Source organism: Aulonocara sp. 'chitande type north' Nkhata Bay, linkage group LG17 (assembly GCF_057382095.1).
Source record: "Aulonocara sp. 'chitande type north' Nkhata Bay isolate Kocher_YH1m ecotype deep benthic linkage group LG17, A_spYH_male_GT1.1, whole genome shotgun sequence".
Classification (NCBI taxonomy): Eukaryota; Metazoa; Chordata; class Actinopteri; order Cichliformes; family Cichlidae; genus Aulonocara; species Aulonocara sp. 'chitande type north' Nkhata Bay.
Genome location: NC_141360.1, coordinates 37,738,459 through 37,761,064, shown reverse-complemented (window position 1 = coordinate 37,761,064; position 22,606 = coordinate 37,738,459). Strand labels below are relative to the sequence as shown.

At 41.7% G+C, this 22,606-nt stretch overlaps 1 protein-coding gene across 10 annotated transcripts in view; it reads left to right on the top strand.

Annotated features, from left to right (window-relative positions):
- Window positions 1-22,581, top strand: part of celsr1a (cadherin EGF LAG seven-pass G-type receptor 1a) — a 96,506-nt gene extending 73,925 nt beyond the window's left edge. For 4 of the 10 annotated variants that reach the window (XM_086268469.1, XM_086268477.1, XM_086268472.1 and 1 more), the window contains 22 exons: window positions 1,496-1,616; window positions 1,769-1,952; window positions 3,123-3,224; window positions 4,921-5,015; window positions 5,143-5,352; window positions 5,534-5,717; window positions 5,807-5,950; window positions 6,031-6,214; window positions 6,352-6,519; window positions 6,626-6,752; window positions 6,849-7,049; window positions 10,875-11,049; window positions 11,614-11,726; window positions 12,614-12,693; window positions 12,803-12,929; window positions 13,056-13,181; window positions 14,215-14,342; window positions 18,436-18,536; window positions 18,645-18,785; window positions 20,315-20,581; window positions 20,661-21,024; window positions 21,827-22,581. In XM_086268469.1, coding sequence (XP_086124595.1) covers window positions 1,496-1,616; window positions 1,769-1,952; window positions 3,123-3,224; window positions 4,921-5,015; window positions 5,143-5,352; window positions 5,534-5,717; window positions 5,807-5,950; window positions 6,031-6,214; window positions 6,352-6,519; window positions 6,626-6,752; window positions 6,849-7,049; window positions 10,875-11,049; window positions 11,614-11,726; window positions 12,614-12,693; window positions 12,803-12,929; window positions 13,056-13,181; window positions 14,215-14,342; window positions 18,436-18,536; window positions 18,645-18,785; window positions 20,315-20,581; window positions 20,661-21,024; window positions 21,827-21,854 — 3,370 coding nt within the window. In that variant the 3' untranslated portion in view covers window positions 21,855-22,581. Of the gene's footprint in view, window positions 1-1,495; window positions 1,617-1,768; window positions 1,953-3,122; window positions 3,225-4,920; window positions 5,016-5,142; window positions 5,353-5,533; window positions 5,718-5,806; window positions 5,951-6,030; window positions 6,215-6,351; window positions 6,520-6,625; window positions 6,753-6,848; window positions 7,050-10,874; window positions 11,050-11,613; window positions 11,727-12,613; window positions 12,694-12,802; window positions 12,930-13,055; window positions 13,182-14,214; window positions 14,343-18,435; window positions 18,537-18,644; window positions 18,786-20,314; window positions 20,582-20,660; window positions 21,025-21,793 lie in introns of all 10 variants that reach the window. The other 6 variants (XM_086268474.1, XM_086268475.1, XM_086268479.1 and 3 more) reach the window with 4 other exon arrangements.
- The last annotated feature ends 25 nt before the right edge of the window (window positions 22,582-22,606 follow it).

Genomic DNA, 22,606 nt, shown 5'->3' with positions numbered 1-22,606 from the left:
GAAGGGTTTTCTTGCACACCACATGTACAACTTGTATAACGCCACTGGAGCAATGCAGTGATATTTGAATGGTAGCTTTGAAGATAGGCTCCAGGTCAGATACTTCCATTGGCTCTGGTGAATTGAGATGGTAATAAAATGTTAATAACATGGAATCAATTTGCTAGCAGACTGAAAGCAGACCTGTGTGCGAGACACAATATCCAGATGTTATAAACAAACCAGACTAAACATGGATATTGCCTCCGACAAAGCTCATTAATCCTCTTTGGTTCACCGAGGTTTCTTTCTCATTCTGTATTGTTGCCGGTCCTTCAGGGGAGTTTTATTAGTCAGTAATCCGAGCCTGACAGTGTGTGTATGGGTGCCTGAGAGTGAGAGAGGGACAGATCAGCCATTTATTTGGGAATTAGTCGAGCAGTGGTGTAAGCATTTCTGCAAAGTAGCCAGCCCCGATCGAGAATCACTCATTTCCCTGTGAACCCTGTCCCCTATGACACGCATCACTTCCTGTCTTAAGCAGGATGTGGGATTCCCCCTGAATGCTTGACTGCTCCTCCACAGGTGTTTAGTCTTTGCTTCCCTCATCCTGCCGCTCTTCCTCCGTCAGATCGCATTGCACCAGCAGTGATCGCATCTCGAGGAAGAAAAAGAAAGTCCGTGTGTGTCTGAGTGACTGGCTTAAAAGTGTAGAGGAAGTTTACTGTAGATTTGTTTATTTGGTGATAAACTGAGGAGATAATCGACGGTTTGTCTGATTGTAGGCGCTGATACCGAGTCAGCAGCATGTCACAACCAGATCACGCAGTGCATGGCTTTTTAGAAAAGCTCCTTTCAGCCACACCCTGGTCACAGGGGTCACCATAGCAGGTAGATTTACATGTTTGATTTGGAAGCGTTTTAAAGCAGATGCTCTTCCTGATGCAACCCCAAAGAGGATTTGTGTCTTTAACTGGAATCAGACTGGTACCAGATCTCGACCAGGCAAAACCCAGTACAGGAAGGTCTGGAGCTGGCTCTCTGTTTAAAAAGTCTCTGATCCTATGAGTATTCTCCAGTAGCTTGGATGGAGCCGGGGAGGAGACTCTGTCAGTCCTACTACCACTGAAGGTGTGGTTGCCGAGGGTGCCCTCTGGTCAAGCCCCGCCCCTCACCCTTTGAGTAATGTTACAATAATACACAGGTTTTCGCCTTTAGTGTTTCACAAGGGTTAAAAAGGTAATGTCCACAATTTAGACTTTTTGACTCCAGTATATTTTATTAAAGTTTAGCCGGAGCAAAGCAAAAGTCAAATCAAATAACAATAATCACATAATCAAATCACTTGAATTATACTTATCAAGTTAACCTGCTATGAGCTAATGCTGATCTTGAGAGAAAAGAGGTTGAGGAGAGAAGGGCACGCCTTGGCCACGACACCCTTATCTCTGTTCCGTGTAATTGTACTTTGCAGTTTGCGTTTGATTTTGACATCTACTGTTGTCTTTAATGGCAGAGTGGAAGAGAAATGTCACGAGGGCTGGTGGGGCAGTCCCATGTGTGGACCGTGTAACTGTGACACAAGCAGAGGATTTCATAAAAACTGCAACAAGACCACCGGGGAGTGCCGCTGCAAGGTAAATACGTACATAATAAGAGAGATTTTACAAATATTACGGTGTTTCTTCTTGAAGGAGGTTTTTAGTTCATATTAGCAGCAAATTCATGTAATATTCAAAGTCTCCTCCCTGCTCAGTGATGTGTGTCTTCTCTCCCAAACCTCCTGCAGGATAATCACTATCGTCCAGAGGGAGAGGACGCTTGTTACCCCTGCGACTGTTTCCCTATAGGCTCTGAGTCTCGAACCTGCGACCCCATCACTGGGCAGTGTCCCTGCAAGGGAGGAGTTATCGGTCGTCAGTGCAACCAGTGCGATAATCCCTTCGCTGAAGTCACTCCCACTGGATGCGAAGGTATGTGAAAGAAATATTTGAGAAGGTAGAAATATCATTGATTAATTAGCCTTTATAAAAGAGTACACTTCAACTTCTGTGAATAAGGATTAAAAATTAATAAATCAGGATGCAATATAGATAGACATTTATTGAGTCCCATAGAAGCCCATGAATAATTAACTGTGTATGAAAAGGGACACCATGAAGGTCAGATCAGAATAACTAAAGGGGACAGTAATAAAAGGTCATTTCAAAAGTCGGGTGCATTCTAACTCTAGCTGTTCTCGGTTCACAAACTGGGTCCGGCTCCTTCAACAAAGCGTCAAAAAGAGACAAATGGTGTCGCTCACATCTGCTGGTGCTGCAGTCGAGCTAACTTTGCATCTTTGTCACCACCCAGTCATGCAGAAGAGGCAAGTCTGGCTCAGTGGCTAACTTGGCACCGGGACTGCACACACACAATACAGTAGAGATGAACAGAAGACAAAGCCCCCGAACAGAAAATGAATGTCAGTGTGCTTACTGTTTGACCTAATAGGAAGCCTTTTGGAGGCTGAGAACGTGCTTGGACTTTTAAAGGACATGAAACCCTAATCCATGGTCTGAGTATTGTTGTTTAGCCAAAATGTTGGAGTGGATTTAGTGCGTTTTTTCAGATTCATAAGACTCTAAGATGTAGCTGCCTTTAATAGACCTCATGCCACAATATCTGTTCTGGACTAAACACAGCTTCACAGTTAATTTGGTTTTTAAAAAAAAAGACCTTCAACCACTCCTTATTTTAATTATTCTTATTGTATTTAATGGAGAAGCTTGGAGTAAGTACACTGGCTAAGTTATGTATCATAGCTTGTGCAAGCTTGCAGGTCCAAATCTGGTTTGTCCTGGCTGTCAAATACGCTGACATGAATTATGTCTTGCAGCTTGTGCAACAGCTCTGCAGGATTAATTTGGTTGAATTTCTGTGTGTTTTTCCGTCTGGCTGTTTTATAAGGTGGTTAAAACGGATCAGCCGGGTCGGACGTTTGCCTTTTAAAGCGATGCTTTTTTGTTTTGTTTTTTAGCTGATTGAACCTCAGTTTGGCATTTGTCTTTAGCAGGCCCAGTTTAAGCATCATACCACGTGCAATATAAAAAGTAATTACTGTGTTTTAAGACTGTTCTTAAGCCTTACCCTCCTGTCCACAGTGGTGTATGAGGGCTGCCCAAAGGCCTTTGATTCTGGCATCTGGTGGCCCAAGACAAAATTTGGACGCCCTGCTGCTATGAAATGTCCCGAAGGATCTTTTGGTGAGTACTTTTAACTGCACACTGTCTTTCACTCTCCAAGGCTTAACAACACAGCAATAAAGCACCCTGATTGGTTCATGAGTCCAGAGGAGCTTTTTAACCAGCCAATCATGTAGAGGTTTGTGTGTAAAGGTACGTCAGGTACATTAAGAGCTGACGGCGATACCATTCCTCTTGCTCACTGTGCGTATGAGAAAGGTGAGCTCAAGAGTCGAGGTCAGTGACCTGTCCCAGTAAAACGTTGCCTCTTTCCTGGTTACTCCCTTGGTAACTGCAGTCACCATGGTGCCCTTTTTGTTGTCTCCCAGCACTCAATAGGGAATTTATTTGTGAGCATTGCTCAGTGCCCTCCTTTAGCTCCAAGTGGCAGGCATTTCTCCCTTTACAACAGTGAGACTTTCCCAAACACCACCTGACTGTAAAAACTTGGTGTAGTTTTACATTTAAGCACTGAGACTGGAACGAATGGTCTTACATTCATCAGGTATTTAAGTGCTGCAAATCTTCAGAACAGTTCTGATCACGATCTGATTGGAGTTTTTTGCTGTGCCTTTTTAAAAAATGTGTATCCTTACTATACTACTAGTAGTACTTAATACTACTTACTAGCCCAGTCAAATCTTTCTTAACTAACAAAATCAAAAAATAACTAAGAAATAAATTTCTGAAAAATTGCTGTTCAAAAATGAATGGTATAATTAGTTGTGATCATTAATGTGTTTTAAATTATTTAAAATATATAAAGTGTGACATTTTAAATGTATATGTTCTGTATAATTTTCCCTTTGCGTTGCTATGTTTGTTTTACCCATTTTTTTTTTTTTTTAAATTTCATTTATTCTTCATATAAGTGAGGAGGCTGTTATTCAAAGTCTATTCAAAGTCTACTGCATTTCGTTGCCCTGTACCTGTGCATGTGCAATGACAATAAAGTTGAATTCTATTCTATTCTATTCTATTGGGAAGTCAGTTTGTCCCTGTTATCTGACTGGTTACCATACAAAATAGTTGCCTCCAGCTAATCTATTAAAAGATACAAACAAATTAAAATTAGAAACAAATATTGAATAATTAAATACAAAATGAAAAAAGCAAGACAGGACTGTATAATTATATAACTATATAGTTTTTTTATGTAGCATTTTATACATTCAATAATGTCTATGATTTTTTAATATTACCTTTGATGCATTTAATGGCATATACATTTATTCATGTAATTGTGTTTATTTTGTTTTGGTTTTATAATGTTGTCAGTTTCGTTCCTCCGTACAAACAGATAACATGCAGTTCATATCTAATTTCATGTGAAAGAAAAGTATTTTAAGATAATAAAACTGTTTGAGGCAACAATAAAAAGTTGTTAAGTAGTTAAGATATGAAATACGTTATTTAAAAAACATACATGGACAAACACGTAATAAAACCTAAATCTCTAAAGTATGCGAGAAAATATGTGATCATAGTAGAACAGTCAAATGTTCTGACATGATTGCACTTACACTTTTTGCCCCTTTTTGCAAATTTGTACCTCAATGCAAAATCTCTAATTGTGTAACTGCACAAATGCATAATTTTAATGCTATAGAACAGAATTTCCTCACAGTGTTTTCTTCTCTCTTCATGTGTTGGTAACAGTTGTGAGGAAATTGATTTCCATGTCCTCTGTTTTTTTATGTTATTTGTTCTTTTCCAGGCACTGCCATCCGCCACTGTAGTGATGAGAATGGCTGGCTGGCACCTGAGCTCTTCAACTGCACCACCGTCGCCTTCACACATCTGAAAAAACTGGTGAATAAAAGACAGAAATAAGCATGAAAGCAGACAGGGGCTTTTATTAGACTGAACCCGAGGAGCTTTTCCCTACCTTGACCTGCCCGTTCTCCCTCTCTTTACATCCTCCACTCTCTTTTTCTAGAATGACGATCTCCACCGCAACAGTTCAAGGATGGACAGCGAACGCTCCAAGACCATTGTGCGTTTGCTTCAAAGTGCCACCAATAACACGTCACATTACTACGGCAATGACGTGAAGATGGCCGCCCAGCTTCTGAATTATGTTCTGCAGTACGAAAGCCGCCAGGCCGGGTTTGATCTCACCGCCATGAAGGATGCAGAGTTTAATGAGGTAGCCTTATGCACTTAATTATTATAAAAAATATATATGATGTGAGCACTGGGAACACTGGTGGCATGCTGCCCTCCACTGGTTGATGCTCACTGGGTGAACAACTTTACCCATTACTGCTTTTATTTGAATATATAAATTCCTTTTTCAATCGTAGCTTGGCAATTTGTGTTTTTTCCAGAACTTGGTGCGAGCAGGCAGCGCCATACTGGATCCCAACACCAAGGACCACTGGGACCAAATCCAAAGGACAGAGAGCGGGACCGCACATTTGCTCCGAAACTTTGAGGACTACGCGAGCACGCTGGCACAGAATGTCCGGAAAACCTACCTGAAGCCCTTCACCATCGTCACTGAAAACATGAGTGAGTCTCCAAACTGTAATTGAATTGTGCTTCAGCTGCGGGAAAAAAACGATAACACAAGTCTTTACTGTGTCTCCTGTTTATTTCAGTTCTAACTGTGGACTACTTGGATGTGTCGAATCCAGAGAGGGCAACATTTCCTCGCTTCCAGGAAATCCAGGAGGCCTACCCCAAAGAGCTCGGGTCTTCTGTCCGCTTCCCACAGTTTAATATCGGTACTCAGGGAAACAAAGGTGGGAACGATGCCTCAATCAGACCTCGATTAAATTTTTTTCTGCTTTTAAAGCTTCATCTTCTTTCTTTCTGACATCAGCAGAGCCCACTCCTGCCCCTCCAGCTCAGACAGAAGCTGTCCTAGAGGAGGAGCACACAGTTTCAGATAGGAAACGCCGCCATCTCGAGCCACCTGCCCCTCTGCCTGTTGCTGTGGTGATAGTGTACAAGTCGCTGGGAAAGCTCCTTCCTGAAAGATACGACGCAGACCGCAGGAGTCTGAGGTAAACTATGGCTGACCTCTGTGAAAGCCATCTACTGTTATTGTGCTTGACTTCTTGCTCAGAATGAACAAGTGGTGAACACCAGAAGGTGCAGAGAAAACTTTATGCGAATGTTAGTGTACAATGTGTATTTCCAGAGTCCCCAACCGTCCGGTGATCAACACAGCCATCGTGAGCGCCACGATCCACAGCGAAGGTCAGCCTCTTCCTACCGTCCTGGACCCCCCGGTCATCTTGGAGTACACCCTGCTGGAGACAGAGGAGCGAACCAAACCCGTCTGCGTGTTCTGGGACCACTCAGTCGGGTGAGTTAAATTTGAAATACATTGTAGTTAAATGAATTGTTTTCACATGGCTTTAAGAGTATACATTACTGGTCTCACCTGTGCTTGTGTTCGTTGGCGTGTTTAGGAGCGGAGGCACAGGCGGCTGGTCCTCTAAAGGCTGCGAGGTGCTCAACAGGAACAACACCCACATTAGCTGTCAGTGTAACCACATGACCAGTTTTGCTGTGTTGATGGACATTTCCAAAAGAGAGGTAGAGCTTAAAACTTCTCTCATTTCAGTTTCGTTTTAAAACACCTAGTGGTTGTTACTGATCACCAACTCGCTGTCTTGGAACTGCTCTCCACAGCACGGCGATGTCCTGCCTCTGAAGATCGTCACGTACACCACAGTCTCCGTGTCCCTGTTTCTCCTCCTGATCACCTTCATCCTGCTGTGCCTGTTGCGCAGGCTCCGTACCAACCTCCACGCCATCCACAGGAACCTGGTGGCAGCGCTCTTCTTCTCCGAGCTTGTCTTCCTCCTGGGCATCAACCAGACTGACAATGTGGTAAGTGCATTTTTTTTTTTCCTGCAAAGTGTTTTTTATCTTGCACGGTTATTCCCAGCCGTCTTTGTCAGATGTCCTGTAGCTCTGTCATGTGAGCTTCCTATGTCATATGAATATTTCTTCATCAACAATAATCTTTCTCCTAATTGAAGCGAATTATGACAATGATTCGATTCTAGTTTGCTTCAGTTTCTTAGAGGTGGACATTTTAGCTAGCAGTGTTTATTAAATATTTGGATAATTAGTTATAATTATCATTTACTTTTGGCTTACCATTGAAAAGTTATTGACTAGCAGCAGTTTTTCAAATTCTTCATTCATTACTAAGCGGTGAGTTGAACTATATAAATGTCACAGTGTATGCATCCCCGTTTGTTTGTTGTTATTAAGGTAAAAAGCTGTTATGGGCTAGCTCTGCTTAAGAATTTTGGTAAAAAATGACCTCTGCCACAGAATTCTTGCTGAAGTTGACCTGGATTTTGCAGGAATCCATGACTTTAACTAAAACAGTTGAGAATTTAAATATATAATTACTGCTTTTAAAAAAAAAAAGGTAAATTAATGTGTGCAGTATTCTCAGATTCATGTTTTCCTCTTCAGACATATTTGATTAATTCAAGAAATACAAAGATATTAACGTGCCAGAATTAAATCTGTCCTGTATTTAGCATTATTTGCGCAGCTGTTCCATTTAACTGCAGTGTGTAATGGTGTGTGGCTCCATAGTGTAGGCTGGTTTAGTTCCAGCTGTAGATTCAAATCCCCTACGAGGTTGTGTCATGAACGGGATCCAGTGTAACACACCTGAACATGTGGATTGTTTGCTGTAGTGACACCTTTTGTCAAGATAGCAGCTTAAATGAGCATATATTTAATGTGAAATAATCTCAAAATACCATTGCTATATAAATTAACAAACATTCCTCTATATTCCTAAGATCCCAATCTGCTTTGATGATGGGCTTTTTCTCCTTTCCTGCAGAGCGTCATCTGCACTGTTACCCACATCTGGAAATCTTTGATCAGTAGCAAACCTTTGCGATTAAGAGTTAATACGTATTTGAAAATGTCTCTGTGTAGTGTTTTACAGCGTGCTGGACTGCAGGTTCTAGCTTGTGAATGATGCACTGTCAGATTAGAACTGATCTTTTCACTCAGGAGTGTGGCTGCTCCTCTCTACAGCCCATCACAGCAGCTGCACGATCAGTTACAAAGCCAACGAACCATGCGTGTAATTTCTTTACAGATTCCCTTCATACGTGCAGGATTTGGCAGACAGCATCCCCAAATACACAGCTGCAATTTAACAACTTAAAAGAATAAACTGCACACCTTTGTAGGGAATACTTCAGTATTCCCTACAAAGGTGGGTTGGTTGACACACAGTAGGAATATTTCTAGGATTAGACTCTTGACACTGTGAATCTGGCTCATTTCTCTTTTATTTAGTGAATTGTAGTTTCCATTATGAAAGATCAGTATATAATAAGAAACTACTGGTGGAGAAATTACACCATGATTAAATTCTGATCGTTACCATGTAAAGCAAGATAGAGTACATATGTACATGGTCTAAAAACCAGACCATGAAGTCATATGCTACAAACATGAGTGGTGTGGGGCATCTGAGATGCGGGATAAAGAGCTTTCTCTCTGGTGTTTACTTCATCAGAGCTTCCATGAAGCTTACCATATTTGTTTTTCCTTCAGGCAGCCCTCTAATGCTGGGTTGACAAGAGCAGTACAAGACTTAATGGGCCAAGACCTACCTGAGAGTCTTTCTTTATCTGACAGATTATGCGTTGTGATTGTCGACTAATGACTGTAATAGTCAGGAATGTGCTATTTACCAAACTGCTTTTCCAATATAACCTCGTGTAAGTTCATGTTAGTGAGCTGCCATTCCTGGATAAATCTTATGTGAGGATGTAGTCTACCTTAATTGAGTTAAAAGCCTTTGTTAGTCACTGATATGGCTAGTAACTACTCTCAGTTCCATATACATACAGTAAAGGATCAAAAGGTATCGGATGTCTTTGAAGTCTGTTGACATACACATACACAAACCTCTGTGGGCCAGTAGTGGAGACGTGCTGTGACTGGTACCTGTCTCTAAAAGCTGGCCTCAGGGTGGTAAGTCCTGGCAAGGGTTTTCCCAAAACAGCTTTAGTTTTTACTTGATAAAAAATCTCAAATGTCTGTGGTACAGACAACACCATTAATCTCTTAATTGACAAGTAGAAGAAATCAGGTTTAAAAAGGGAGCTATAAGGATACATTTAAAGGTGTACTTTTTTGCCCTTTAGCCAAGAGTTAGAGAAGATCATTGCCTTACTTATCTCTGTGTGCTGGTTTGTGATCCTAGCGCCGCCTATAAGTAGCAGCTCAAAAGGACAACTAGCACCTCAAAGCTTAACCCTTGTAAGTACAACATGTTAAAGGTTAATGAGTCAGCTTTACGTAGTCTGGTTAAACCAGATGTTTTAACCCAAGGCATCGGGAGACGCACTGTCAGTCCTGTAACTCCATGGAGGGTTGTAACTACCACCCCCAGCTGTCAAACAGATATACATGTGCTTCTGAATAGTACTTGCAGTGGTAATGAATCGGGGATGAAAGCGAAGCCTGTTCAAGAGGCATAGCCCTGGTGGTTTGTGCTTTATTTACGACTATCTCACACCTCATCATTCACATGACAGAAGATGTCAAATCAGCCCCGTATTTCAAGGTTAGGTCCCATAAATGAATCCTACAACGAGTGATTCAGCAGCCCCTTCACATTTCGATAAACCTGCTATAAATCTAAAAGAAAAGGATATCTGCAGATGTCAAAATAAACACATGCACACATATGTACTGCTGAGCTTACAGTTGGATTTGACTGACAGAACCGGCTTGAGTATCGGTATTCATCACTAACTGCCCTTTTCTCAACTGTGGCTACCCTAAAGTACAAATGTGCACATGCACCACAGCGAAAGAGAAGCAAGTAAGTTTATAGGCGCCAGAGGAGTTGTGGGAGTTTTGTCTTTGGGTCTGTACAAATGTTCTGACTCACCATGTTTTGACTGGGATGAGGTGGTAAAAGCACATGCTGCTTTATATTTATGGAGTATTGTTTTGTGGAGTGGAAGCCAAGTCTGCAAGGAGATGCTTAAAAGAGAAAGTTTAATCTCTTTGGGGTTTTTGGGGTTTTTTGCATCTCTTTGATTTGCTAAGCGCTTGCTAGTGTGCGTGCAAAGTTTAGGTGTGTGTGTAGGTAAACGTGCATCAGAGCAGTGGAATGCTGTCGGTGTGTGCCCAGGGCCATCTCCAGGGATGATTTATAACGCTGTCAAAGTAGTTTCTCCTTCTTCTTCTCTGATCTCCACAGCAATACAAAACATTAGTAAAATACACCGTATCTCAGCATTCACTGACACACACCATTCTTCTACTGCAGCACCAGACAGCACAAAATGGGAGGAGGGGAGATACAGGAATGTGGGGACAGTTTGAATCATTGCCGTGTTACGAAAAGACGTTGTGACATAAAAACGTTTACTGTCAGTTCACGAATTTATCGCTTTTTTTGACAAATTGAATAGTTTATTGACAAGGCTTTCAAGATTTTAAAAAATATTCAAAAATTGGATGGTTTATTTCCCGGTTGTCTGCTTGAATATCCAAAGATGAACAAACAGAAAATTGTCTTATTTTGAAAGGCTGGATGATTCGTGCACTGATATATAGATTTAATGGTACTGCAGAACCAAAGTGGCCGATACTGTTCTGTACCTAAAAGTCTGGCACTCTCTTCTTTTCTCCCGTCCTACAAACTCGCAGTTTGTGTGCACCGTGATCGCCATCCTCCTCCATTACTTCTACATGTGCACCTTTGCCTGGATGTTCGTGGAGGGGCTGCATATCTACCGCATGCTGACCGAGCTGCGGAACATCAACTACGGTCACATGAGGTTCTACTACGCCATGGGCTGGGGCATACCGGCTATCATCACTGGTGAGTTACACTCACACATGTTCGCCAGGACAAGCAACAGTGCGATAGGAGATGGCAGATTGTCGGGAGACTCGTGTCATGACTCGTCTTTTCTGAAAAGGCTATGATCCCTGTGGGAAGATCGCTGAATGAGACAGCAGGAGAAACAATGAAAAGAAAATGGTTGTTACTTAGATGCTCACATTGTGTCAAAATGAGAAAAAAAGAAGGGCGTAAAAATAATATATATATAATTTAAACAATTTGTGTCATGTTTATATGTTTTCCTTCTGTCTGATTCCTCCTTTTAGGGCTACTCTTGTGTCACTTTTATAAAATTTGTTAAACACTTACCAGATGCTGTGTGATATAGTGATTTCGTCAGCACTGGATGCTTGGATTATGTTTTTGGAAGAGGCAAATAGATATATAAAATATATACGGAGGTCCAAATGTGACAAAATTAGTGAGCGATTATGATGTGTAACTGAAAAAAAGAATCCAAAATATTTTAATAATATAAAGTCAGACTGATTTGATCAAAATGTTATTTCTCCACTGTGTTTTCATTGTGTTTGTGTGTAGGTTTGGCAGTTGGCCTCGATCCTCAGGGTTATGGAAACCCAGATTTTTGTTGGCTTTCTGTCCATGACACACTCATCTGGAGCTTTGCAGGGCCCATCTTTGTAGTCGTGCTGGTATGTCCAATATCTCTTTTAACCCTTTAAGACTGGTGACGGGGATGCCCCGTTTTGCGTAACTATTTTTAAATCCCAGTAGAACTGCAACCACGTAAGCTAGCGCAATAATTTTTTTTGCATATCAAACCGGAGGAGTTGTACTTACATCTTGTACCATCAGTTTGTCCTAGGTCACGGTTTCCTTCCACATCCATTCCAGAAACACGCTTTGCCGATCCGATCAGTTGTTTGTAACACTTCCTATGTTGGAATAGACGTCAGCACGAACTATTGCATGTCCGCCATTACCTGCCCGAAACCGGAAGTGACATAATTTTCATGGAGAATGTAGTTGTTTTTTTCCTTCAGAACCTTATAAGGCTATATTGGTGTTTTTTAAAAGTCATGTTTGACTTTGTGCTTTCCTGTATCGTTTCTGGGATGCTTAGAACTCAAATTGCACTGCTGGAAATAGTTTATTTTGATGCACATGCTGTGTTTTTGCAAATTTGCAATATAATATTTATTTTTGTGTTTTCCTGTAGTATATAAAAATTGGTGTATCTCAAAAATAAAACTATGAAGACACTCAAAATAAGTTTCCTGTGGCTAGAAACTATTTCGTACAACTTTTTTGTATTTACAGTTTTGAGGGATAAACCTCTTAAATTTCTCTAACTAGAAATATATGTAATAACAACAAAAACGATTTTCAATTTTTTGTAGTTTATTGCACTTTTTTGCAATTTATGTAGTTACTATGGACTCAATGCATACATATCATTAAAATAATAAAAGACGCTAATTATGTCTCAATCAGCAGTTGAGTAAAAAGAGCTTTTCATAGATTTATTTATTTATATTCATATTAGTTCAAATTCTCCATATTTTCCTTCCCCTTACAGGTGAACATAGTGATCTTTGTTCTCGCTGCCAAGGCTTCCTGTGGTCGGAGACAGAAGGCTGTAGAGAAGTCAGGAGCTATGTAGGTTCCCACATCACATTAGCCATTTCACATACATCAAAGGATCCAGTTGCTACCTTGAGTTTGTCTTTTTATACCATTATTAAAACTTTTATGTTTCCCAACGCAGTCCTGCCCTACGTATGGCCTTCCTCCTTCTGGTGCTCATCAGTGCCACCTGGCTGCTCGGTCTAATGGCAGTCAACAGCAATGTAATGACTTTCCATTACCTGTTTGCTGTCTTCAGCTGCTTGCAGGTATCTGCTAACCCCACACTGAGCTCTGGATGCACAGATAATCCACACACACTTTTGAAAACAATTCACATTTGATTATTTACTCTCCTCAGCAATACATACATACGTTCTCCTGCTTTTTTTCAGGGAGTCTTCATTTTCTTGTTCCATGTGGTCTTCAACAAAGAGGTGAGGAAAAACCTCAAGAACATCTTCAAAGGAAAGAAGAGCATACAAGACGAGTCCAGCACCACAAGGGGCTCTTTGCTAACAGTAAGTGAACAAACATTTACTTTATATACATGCATATAGTAGGGATGGGAATCGAGAACCAGTTCTTGTGGAAAACCGGTTAGCAGTTGGCATGCCTGCCTACTGATCGCACTCATCAGTTGCACTCACACTACAATCAGCTGATTTCAGTTCAAGTATCAGAGGAGGAAAAAAGCGACTCAGTATAGAGCAGGAGTGTCCAACTCCAGGCTTCAAGGGCCGGTGTCCTACAGGTTTTAGATCTCACCCTGGGTCAACACACCTGAATCAAATTATTAGTTCATTACCAGGCCTCTGGTAATGTGGACATTTATTTTATTTTTGTTGCACTAAAGGACGAGATAAATGGTAAAGTGGAAAACTGCATCCAGGACAGAAACAACTGCATAATGCTGCTAACACAACTTCGGTTCTTTATAAGCATCTGCCGTCAGCATGCTGATGCTAAGCTAGCCAAGAACTTAGAGCGAAAGCTGAGTGAATCGCAACCCCAACAGCCAGACCCTTAACTTCAACAGGCAACAACGAGATGAGCAGTCAGGCTGCTCCCTTTCTACCTGTTCACGTTTCTAAAGCAGTGTCACTATGGAGATCGCTCTTTTGTGCTGGTTTACATCTTGGCTTTGTGCAGTCAGCTTTTTATTAGAGATGTGTGTCCTCATAAGAGATTTGTGTTGGTTTTTTTAAGTAATGGCTCCAACAAAGAGGGGAAGTACCTCAACAAACATTCAAACCACAGCATGCAATCCATTTGAATGAATGTAATTTCTTTATTGCTCCTTAGCAATGGTGGTTTCTCTCAAAATGGCGCCAATGAGAATCGATAAGTGATATCAATAATGGAATCGCTGAATTCTTCTCAATCCCCATCCCTATACATATATATCGATACATTTAAATATGTATCTTTAAGATTTCATCAAGTTATTCAACATTGTTTCTTATTTCTTTATATGCTCTTTTGTTTAATTTGGTTTTCGGTCACATAGCTCTTGTTTAAAATATAACCTTTGTTATATTCCTCCATCTTCAGCGCTCTCTCAACTGCAACAACATGTACACAGAGGACGGCGCAGTGTACCGTTCAGGCATTGGCGAGTCTACCGTCTCACTGGACAGGTCAGCCAAGAGCCGCAGTAGCTACCTGGCTTACACACTCAGGTACAACACGCTGACTGACTGCATGGCTTTTTGCACTCTGCTGTGTGATGAGCGTGTCTTGGTATTCCTTTCAGATTTCTTTCTTTGGTGCCCTTTTTGCATGTCTGAGATGCAGAAGTCTCACACTGACTAACACACCTTACTGCATCACACACACACACGCGCTGCATAAGTATACACACGCCCTGTCCACCCTTATTCTCCAAAGGTATCTTGTTTCTTACACCACATGCATTCTGCCACATATTGGCACCTTCTGCATGAAAATTTTACTGACATTTGCCAATGCATGGCCTGTTTGCAAAAAACTAAATGCACACAAATAGACATATATTCCTCCATATTACTGTGTTATTAAATTAGATGATTAGATTCTACTATTGCTTATGTGAAATTTGATGTGGTACAACTAAATGCAAAATGCAGTTTTCAAATGATGAGTGGATTTATTAAGGGAAATAAGCCAAACCTAATAAAAGAAATCATGATTCAAAATCTGCCTTTTGTATTTACTCAATTTATCTTTGTCTGATATTAAAATTTCTTTGATCTAAAACATAAGCATGACAAATATACAAAAAATTTGACATAAATCTTTTTTCACACCACTGTAGGTGCTGCCAAAATGTGTAAAGCTTTCTTTTCTATTGTACTTCACGTTAGTTTTAAGCACAGAGGAGACAGAGTCCATGTGCTTTAGAGTTTATGTATAAGGAGCCCATTCTCACTCCTGAGATGTAATATACTGGGGATTTGTTGATTTCCATGAGAACGCAAAAGCCGACTTTCCGCGTTCCTATGCTACCCGCCAGATTGTGGATGAAATCCAGTAGAACGACGATCCCGTGGTAATAGACGTTCCAGCCATGTATTCCAGCCCTAACCCTAACCTTATCCCTAACCTTAACCACCACTTTAATGACGTTAGATAGTGTTTTACAAAACGATTTACAGTGGGGCAAAAAAGTATTTAGTCAGCCACCGATTGTGCAAGTTCCCCCACTTAAAATGATGACAGAGGTCAGTAATTTGCACCAGAGGTACACTTCAACTGTGAGAGACAGAATGTGAAAGAAAAATCCATGAATCCACATGGTAGGATTTGTAAAGAATTTATTCGTAAATTAGGGTGGAAAATAAGTATTTGGTCACCTCAAACAAGGAAAATCTCTGGCTCTCACAGACCTGTAACGTCTTCTGTAAGAAGCTTTTCTGTCCCCCACTCGTTACCTGTATGAATGGCACCTGTTTGAACTCATCATCTGTATAAAAGACACCTGTCCACAGCCTCAAACAGTCAGACTCCAAACTCCGCCATGGCCAAGACCAAAGAGCTTTCGAAGGACACCAGGAAAAGTATTGTAGACCTGCACCAGACTGGAAAGAGTGAATCTACAATAGGCAAGCAGCTTGGTGTGAAGAAATCAACTGTGGGAGCAATCATCAGAAAATGGAAGACATACAAGACCACTGATAATCTCCCTCGATCTGGGGCTCCACGCAAGATTTCATCCCGTGGGGTCAAAATGATCATGAGAACGGTGAGCAAAGATCCCAGAACCACACGGGGGGACCTGGTGAATGACCTGCAGAGAGCTGGGACCAAAGTAACAAAGGTCACCATCAGTAACACACTACAACGGCAGGGAATCAAATCCCGCAGTGCCAGACGTGTTCCGCTGCTGAAGCCAGTGCATGTCCAGGCCCGTCTGAAGTTTGCCAGAGAGCACATGGATGATACAGCAGAGGATTGGGAGAATGTCATGTGGTCAGATGAAACCAAAGTAGAACTTTTTGGTATAAACTCAACTCGTCGTGTTTGGAGGAAGAAGAATACTGAGTTGCATCCCAAGAACACCATACCTACTGTGAAGCATGGGGGTGGAAACATCATGCTATGGGGCTGTTTTTCTGCCAAGGGGACAGGACGACTGATCCGTGTTAAGGACAGAATGAATGGGGCCATGTATCGTGAGATTTTGAGCCAAAACCTCCTTCCATCAGTGAGAACTTTGAAGATGAAACGAGGCTGGGTCTTCCAACATGACAATGATCCAAAACACACCGCCCGGGCAACAAAGGAGTGGCTCCGTAAGAAGCATTTGAAAGTCCTGGAGTGGCCTAGCCAGTCTCCAGACCTCAACCCCATAGAAAATCTGTGGCGGGAGTTGAAAGTCCGTGTTGCTCGGCGACAGCCCCAAAACATCACTGCTCTCGAGAAGATCTGCATGGAGGAATGGGCCAAAATACCAGCTACTGTGTGTGCAAACCTGGTAAAGACCTATAGTAAACATTTGACCTCTGTTATTGCCAACAAAGGTTATGTTACAAAGCATTGAGTTGTATTTTTGTTATTGACCAAATACTTATTTTCCACCCTGATTTACGAATAAATTCTTTACAAATCCTACCATGTGGATTCATGGATTTTTTTTTTCACATTCTGTCTCTCACAGTTGAAGTGTACCTCTGGTGCAAATTACTGACCTCTGTCATCATTTTAGGTGGGGGAACTTGCACAATCGGTGGCTGACTAAATACTTTTTTGCCCCACTGTAAGTAAAACGTACATGTGTGGATTCATTCCAAACGGTTCTCATGTTTCATCAATCTCATAATATGGGGACGTGTTCGGTGCCCAGAAGCGTAATATACTGAAGATTTGTCACCTGGCGCTTTGGGAGTGAGAACATGTTGGTATAAGATGATAAGACTGAATGAAATTTAATCTCAAAATTTAACCGTCACGGTGTTCTTGCCAACTCCATTAGTTTTACATATGTTGCTAAAGTAACACCGGTTTAGCTAGTAAAATTTTAGCTTGGTATTTCTAAATACATGCGTTATTGCAATGTTCTGCAGTTGAAATTTGCTGGAAATTATTGTACTTCAAACTGAACTTACTAAAGACATAACATTAATACATCACAATAATAATTATATAGCTTTGTGGTCCAAGCTAGCTACAGACTACTAGCATGTTTGATCTTGAGCAGTACAGCTAAATCAGAAAGCTAAGTTTGACTGTGTGACAGGTGTGTTCTTGATATATCTATAAAGGTTGACATTGAAAGATGAATCTGCGCCAAAATATAGATGTTTGTCATCTTAAGCTAATCTCCCCTCTTCTACAAGCTGTATCTGTTCAGTGTTCACTGACATGCTTTCATTACAGTAGGCTTGTGTTTCATATACCTGGTGTTTTTAAGCGCTTTACAGTATCACACTTTCGTCTGACTGTACGCCTAGCCCGTAAAGCTGTCATCTGGGTAATAAGAGCTGACTCTAGGGTCAATAAGAGTAGTAACGCTGTGGGGGAAGAAATGTGGCGAGCTGTCTGTAGGTGAGGCGTAGAAAGAAGCAGATAAGAGAGCAAAAAGTGGGGAAACTATAAAGAGACGAAGAGGAGAAAAATAATGGAGAGATGTGGAAAGAAAAAAGCAGAAACGAAGGGGGGATGGAATTATACCTGTTGAGGTAGGAATGTAATGTAGACGTGCATACCTCTTCCCTGGAGCTGTTGGCACGTCTTCAGCTGCTTCCAGAAGCTTCTCTTAGATCAGCCATCAGACAGGTCAGAGTCTCTAGTAGCAGTTTTTGCCCTCCAGCCAAGTTCTCATTCCAACCTGGAATAAACGGCTTCAGACAGAGAGGACGGGAGAGGAGAGAAAAACGTAACCCATTTGTCATTTTGATCCATTAAATGATTACTAAACATGCTAAAATTCTGAATTCTTGCAATAATTATACCACGACCGGTAACTGATGAAGAGAGGGTAAACCTGTATTCGATTTTTTTCAGTATTAATGATCAAGCTGGGACTTTCTGACATTAGACAAACAGCAGCACACACAAACTAAATGTCATATTCGCTTTGTCTGTGTCAAGGCAATCAACAGTACCAGATGTTTTGTAATGAGAGATGTCTGCTGCATCAGGTGTTAAACATCAGTTGTGTAAAACCACAAGTTGGGGCTTGAATTAACTTCCAGCAATGATGTACTTCCCCTCTGTGTCTCCTCTAAATCTACACCTCTGTTCATCTGCTCCTGTTTCTCTCTTGCCTGCCTATGCCGTCCTTGGTTTTTCTAGGGAGGAGTCTGGTCAGAAGCCCAGTGGCTCTTCAGGAACAGCTAAAGGCCACACGGACCTGGATGGACCTCTGTTCCATAGAAATGGCACCAAAGGAGATGGTAAGCTTTTTATATTGAATTGCATTTCCAATGTTTCATTTCCAGGTCTGTTTTACTGATGTACTGTATTTGTTCACTGGTCTGTTTCGCCATCATTTCTTCAATTAGACTCTGACTCAGACAGCGAGCTTTCAGTAGATGAACACAGCTCCTCCTATGCCTCCTCCCACTCCTCCGACAGCGAGGATAATGATATTGATGTCAAGCCAAAGTGGAACAACGAGAGGCCTCTTCACAGCACTCCAAAAGGTAAATGCACAAGTCTCTTAAAGTTACAGCGTGTAAAATTCTCCCCACTACAGATTGCAGAAGATTCAGTTGATTGCAGATTACTGTCAGCTGAGTTCTGTTACATCGGCAATAAATTGGGAAATAAAAATTAGATGTGGTTAATTATATATTTTGCAGTAATACGTTTTTACCCCTTGTCACCTTAAAACCATCTGTAGTGTACAAAGTAACTGTGTAGGCTGTCAGTTAGTCTATTGTTTACCTCAGCTGTCAATGCAGGGTGAAAAGTGTCCACATTTATTTTCTCTGAGCAAGACTGTAAAACTTTTTGAAAGGAGTCTGATATAAATCAGTGAAGTTCACTTTTGTCCAACGACAGTGATACTGAGGTGAGTTTTTGAGGATTTTTGAGCAACTTTTCTGTTGGTAAGTGATGCTGTTAGCCTCTGTTAGCTCCTCTTAGCCTCTGTTAGCTCCTCTTAGCCTCTGTTAGCTGCTGTTAGCTGGCACTTGTGAAACTCTCTTTGAAGTACATGTAACTTGGACACAAATAAGCTTGCGTATTTTATGACATTTTGTGAGAACTAGTTTGCTTTCACTTTAATAATTTAATAATTTATGAGCATTCTTCATTGTTATAGGAGGGCAAACCCAAAAGTAAGGGCTCCTATTATTTTAGAAATACAAACAACAGCTTATTTTCCATAATATTTACATCATTTTAAATTTTAAAGGCTTGTTTATTTTTCTACATAATGGCTATTTCGGTCTATAAATTTTTGTAGACTCTGTGACAGTTATACAATGCCCATGTCATACCCGCTAGCCGCCGCCACAGAATCGCCTTCCGGACAAATGTTCTTTCAACTTTGGGAACAGGTCGTACTCACTGGGTGCGAAGTCTGGACTGTAGGGTGGGTGGGTGATGAAGTTCCAACCAAAGTTTTGCAGGAGATGTTACAGTTTGAGCAAACCGTCACGCGGTGTTGTGGAGAATGCTTACGCACAGTGCGCATCTGTGTTTTGGGACCAAAAGGTGGTATTGTTGGTTTACTTCCTGCCTGTTGGGACCACAATACATGCTGACAGGTACTGGGAAAATCTGAGAAGGGCATTTCAGAACCAGAGAAGATGAATGCTGAGCAAGGGCGTAAGTATTCTCCACAACACCACGCGTCCACACGTTGCTCAAACTGTCGCTCTCCTGCAAAACTTTGGTTGGAACTTCATCACCCACCCCACCCTACAAGGGTATGACTGCCGCAGCGTTTACAAAAATGCATCGACCGAAACAGCGATTATTTATAGAAATAAATAAGTCTTCAAGCTTTAAAATTAGGTAAATATTATGGAAAATAAATGGTTGTTTGTATTTCTAAAATAATAGGAGACCTTACTTTTGGGATTGCCCTCGTAGAATTGTTTTTTTCTGTTAAATTATCAAAAAATGATCGACTGTGCCTTTAAGATATCATCTTTTTGCTCTAATGAACACTTTTTCTTCATATGATGTTGAATTAAATTGAAGTTTTCTCTTCCCTTCTCAGCAGGGCAATCAACATCTAATCACGTGAAGCCTTACTGGCCAACAGATGCCATTACAGCCAGTGACAGCGAGGACCCCGGTGGGACAGAGAGGCTGAGGGTGGAGACCAAGGTGAACGTGGAGCTGCACCCAGAGAACAAGCTCAACCATGTTGGTGAAAGAGAGAGGGAGGCTCTGCAGGAGAGAGAGAGACAGACTCCTACCAGTATGAAAGACTCAGCGCCTGCCAGTCAGCCTAACAGCAACCACCAGCCAGAGCAGAGAAAAGGTGAGGGGAGAAGTGTTTAGAGCCGATCTGAATCGACTTTATGTCACGCCTGCTCACACAAATCACTCGTCTCACTCAGGCATCTTGAAGAATAAGATCAGCTACCCTCCTCCGCTGACCGACAAGAACATGAAGAATCGTCTGAGGGAGAAGCTGAGCGACTACAACTCGCCCACCATCACCTCCCCTCCCCCCAACAACAACAACACCACCTCCCCAGCCCCTCCCTCCGTCAACATCATGACCCCGTCGTCCCGGACGCCTTCGTTGGAAGCCAACGAAGGAAGCCGACTCGGCAACCACGAGAGCGGCTCCCCCATCAAACCGCCTGTCGCCCCACGACCTCAGATTCCTCCAGGGGGTATCTACCGGGAGACAAATGGCGGAGTTGCCATGCACTTGAAGTCTGGGACGGTCAACGGAGGCAATGAGTCAGACTCAGAGTAAGAAAAGAATACTGCTTGTTTTTAGCACTAATGGCAACAGTAGTGACTAATACATGCAGTTCCAGGGGAAACTGCAGTGTGATTTCTGGAAGTTGCTGCAGACTCCCCGTGACTGTAGACGCTTGCAAGTTTTACAGAACTGCCGAGGTGCTGCCATGACAGTTTTACACAAACGAGTGTGGCCCTATTGTGACTGACATTTTAAATGTGGAGCACTTTGTCTAACCCCCTAGAAATTGATGTTGAGCAGTTTTCTACAGTGCACCCTTACGCCTCAAGTATGTGAAACTGAGAGGTCTCACTAACGGTGCCGCTCAGTACACCTGAGCGTGTGTCCAACAAATAAAAGATTCGAAATCAGTTTAACAGTGTTCGTAGAAGTTTAAAAACCTTGCAAGCAAGCACTATTTACAGTTAAATGAGCAACAATCAAGCTGATCACAGTGCCAACTAATGCAATATTGCATGCATCATAAAGGCTTTGTTGTTGCGAGTAAGTTGAGAAAACTGATGGCACCCTTATGTCCAGTATAACTGGGATAAAGCTATCCTGGTTTTTAAACTGTAAATGTGTTAACAATCCTCTTAATGACTATATTCCTTTAACTCGAGCATGAAATACTGCGACCATCCTGATTAAATGCTGCATGAGGACCCTCCCGCATCCCTGCACTCATTTTACCTTGCATGTTCCCCTCTTTTCTTTCTCTTTGCATCCCCCTCCCTCTCCTCTCCCTCCTGTCCTTTTGTTCCCCTCTGTTAACAGTGGCAGTAACGAGACTTCGATCTGACCTGTTAGGCAAACCCAGACCAGCCTGCCTTTATGAGAGGAGGAGCTAAACAACCTGCCAGGTCGGGGCTGAGGGGACCAAGAGTCGAGGAACATGAAAGGAAAAGTTGCAAGATGGAGAGGTGTTAAAGGATGGATGAAGAGAAGCCTGATCCTGTCAGCATCGTCGCTCCCGTCATGTTTCCTTTCTCGGGCGAGCAGTATTAATTGCAGACGTTAGGACTGCCTTAGATGAGAAAATAAGCAGAGATGTGAGCGATAACAAAGGGAACGCTGTGCTGGACTGTGTAAAGACACGGTTGAGCCACGTGTGCCAAAACCACTAATGGAAATCATTAGGAAGAGTCGGAAGATGAAGAATGACACCCAGAATGCATTGTGGGCCCTAACATGAAGCTCTTCTCTAGTGTTGGCGAGGAGCACATCAATATGTTCTGTTTCTTTAGGTGAAGTTAGCAAAGTGTCAGATGTAATAATCACTGTTCACGAACCTCTAAAGGCTGGTACCGTCACAGTTGTAATCCAAAATGATTTCAAAGACTGCAGGTCCCTCAGATGTCTGACACAGTTCATGCTGGGCAGAGCTATGAAACACAAAGTGCTCTTCTTTTTTGTTTTAATTAAAGAAAGGCTTCCACAGCCTCTCGGTGCAGTGTATTTAGAGTGTAAGTAACATGTAGATAATTTTAAAAAGTGAAGAAGAAATGATCTATTTTCTATGTCAGTTTTAGCAAGAAAGCAGTAGTGAAAAAAAAGAACAGAAATCACATCGTACGCCGGTCTAACAGT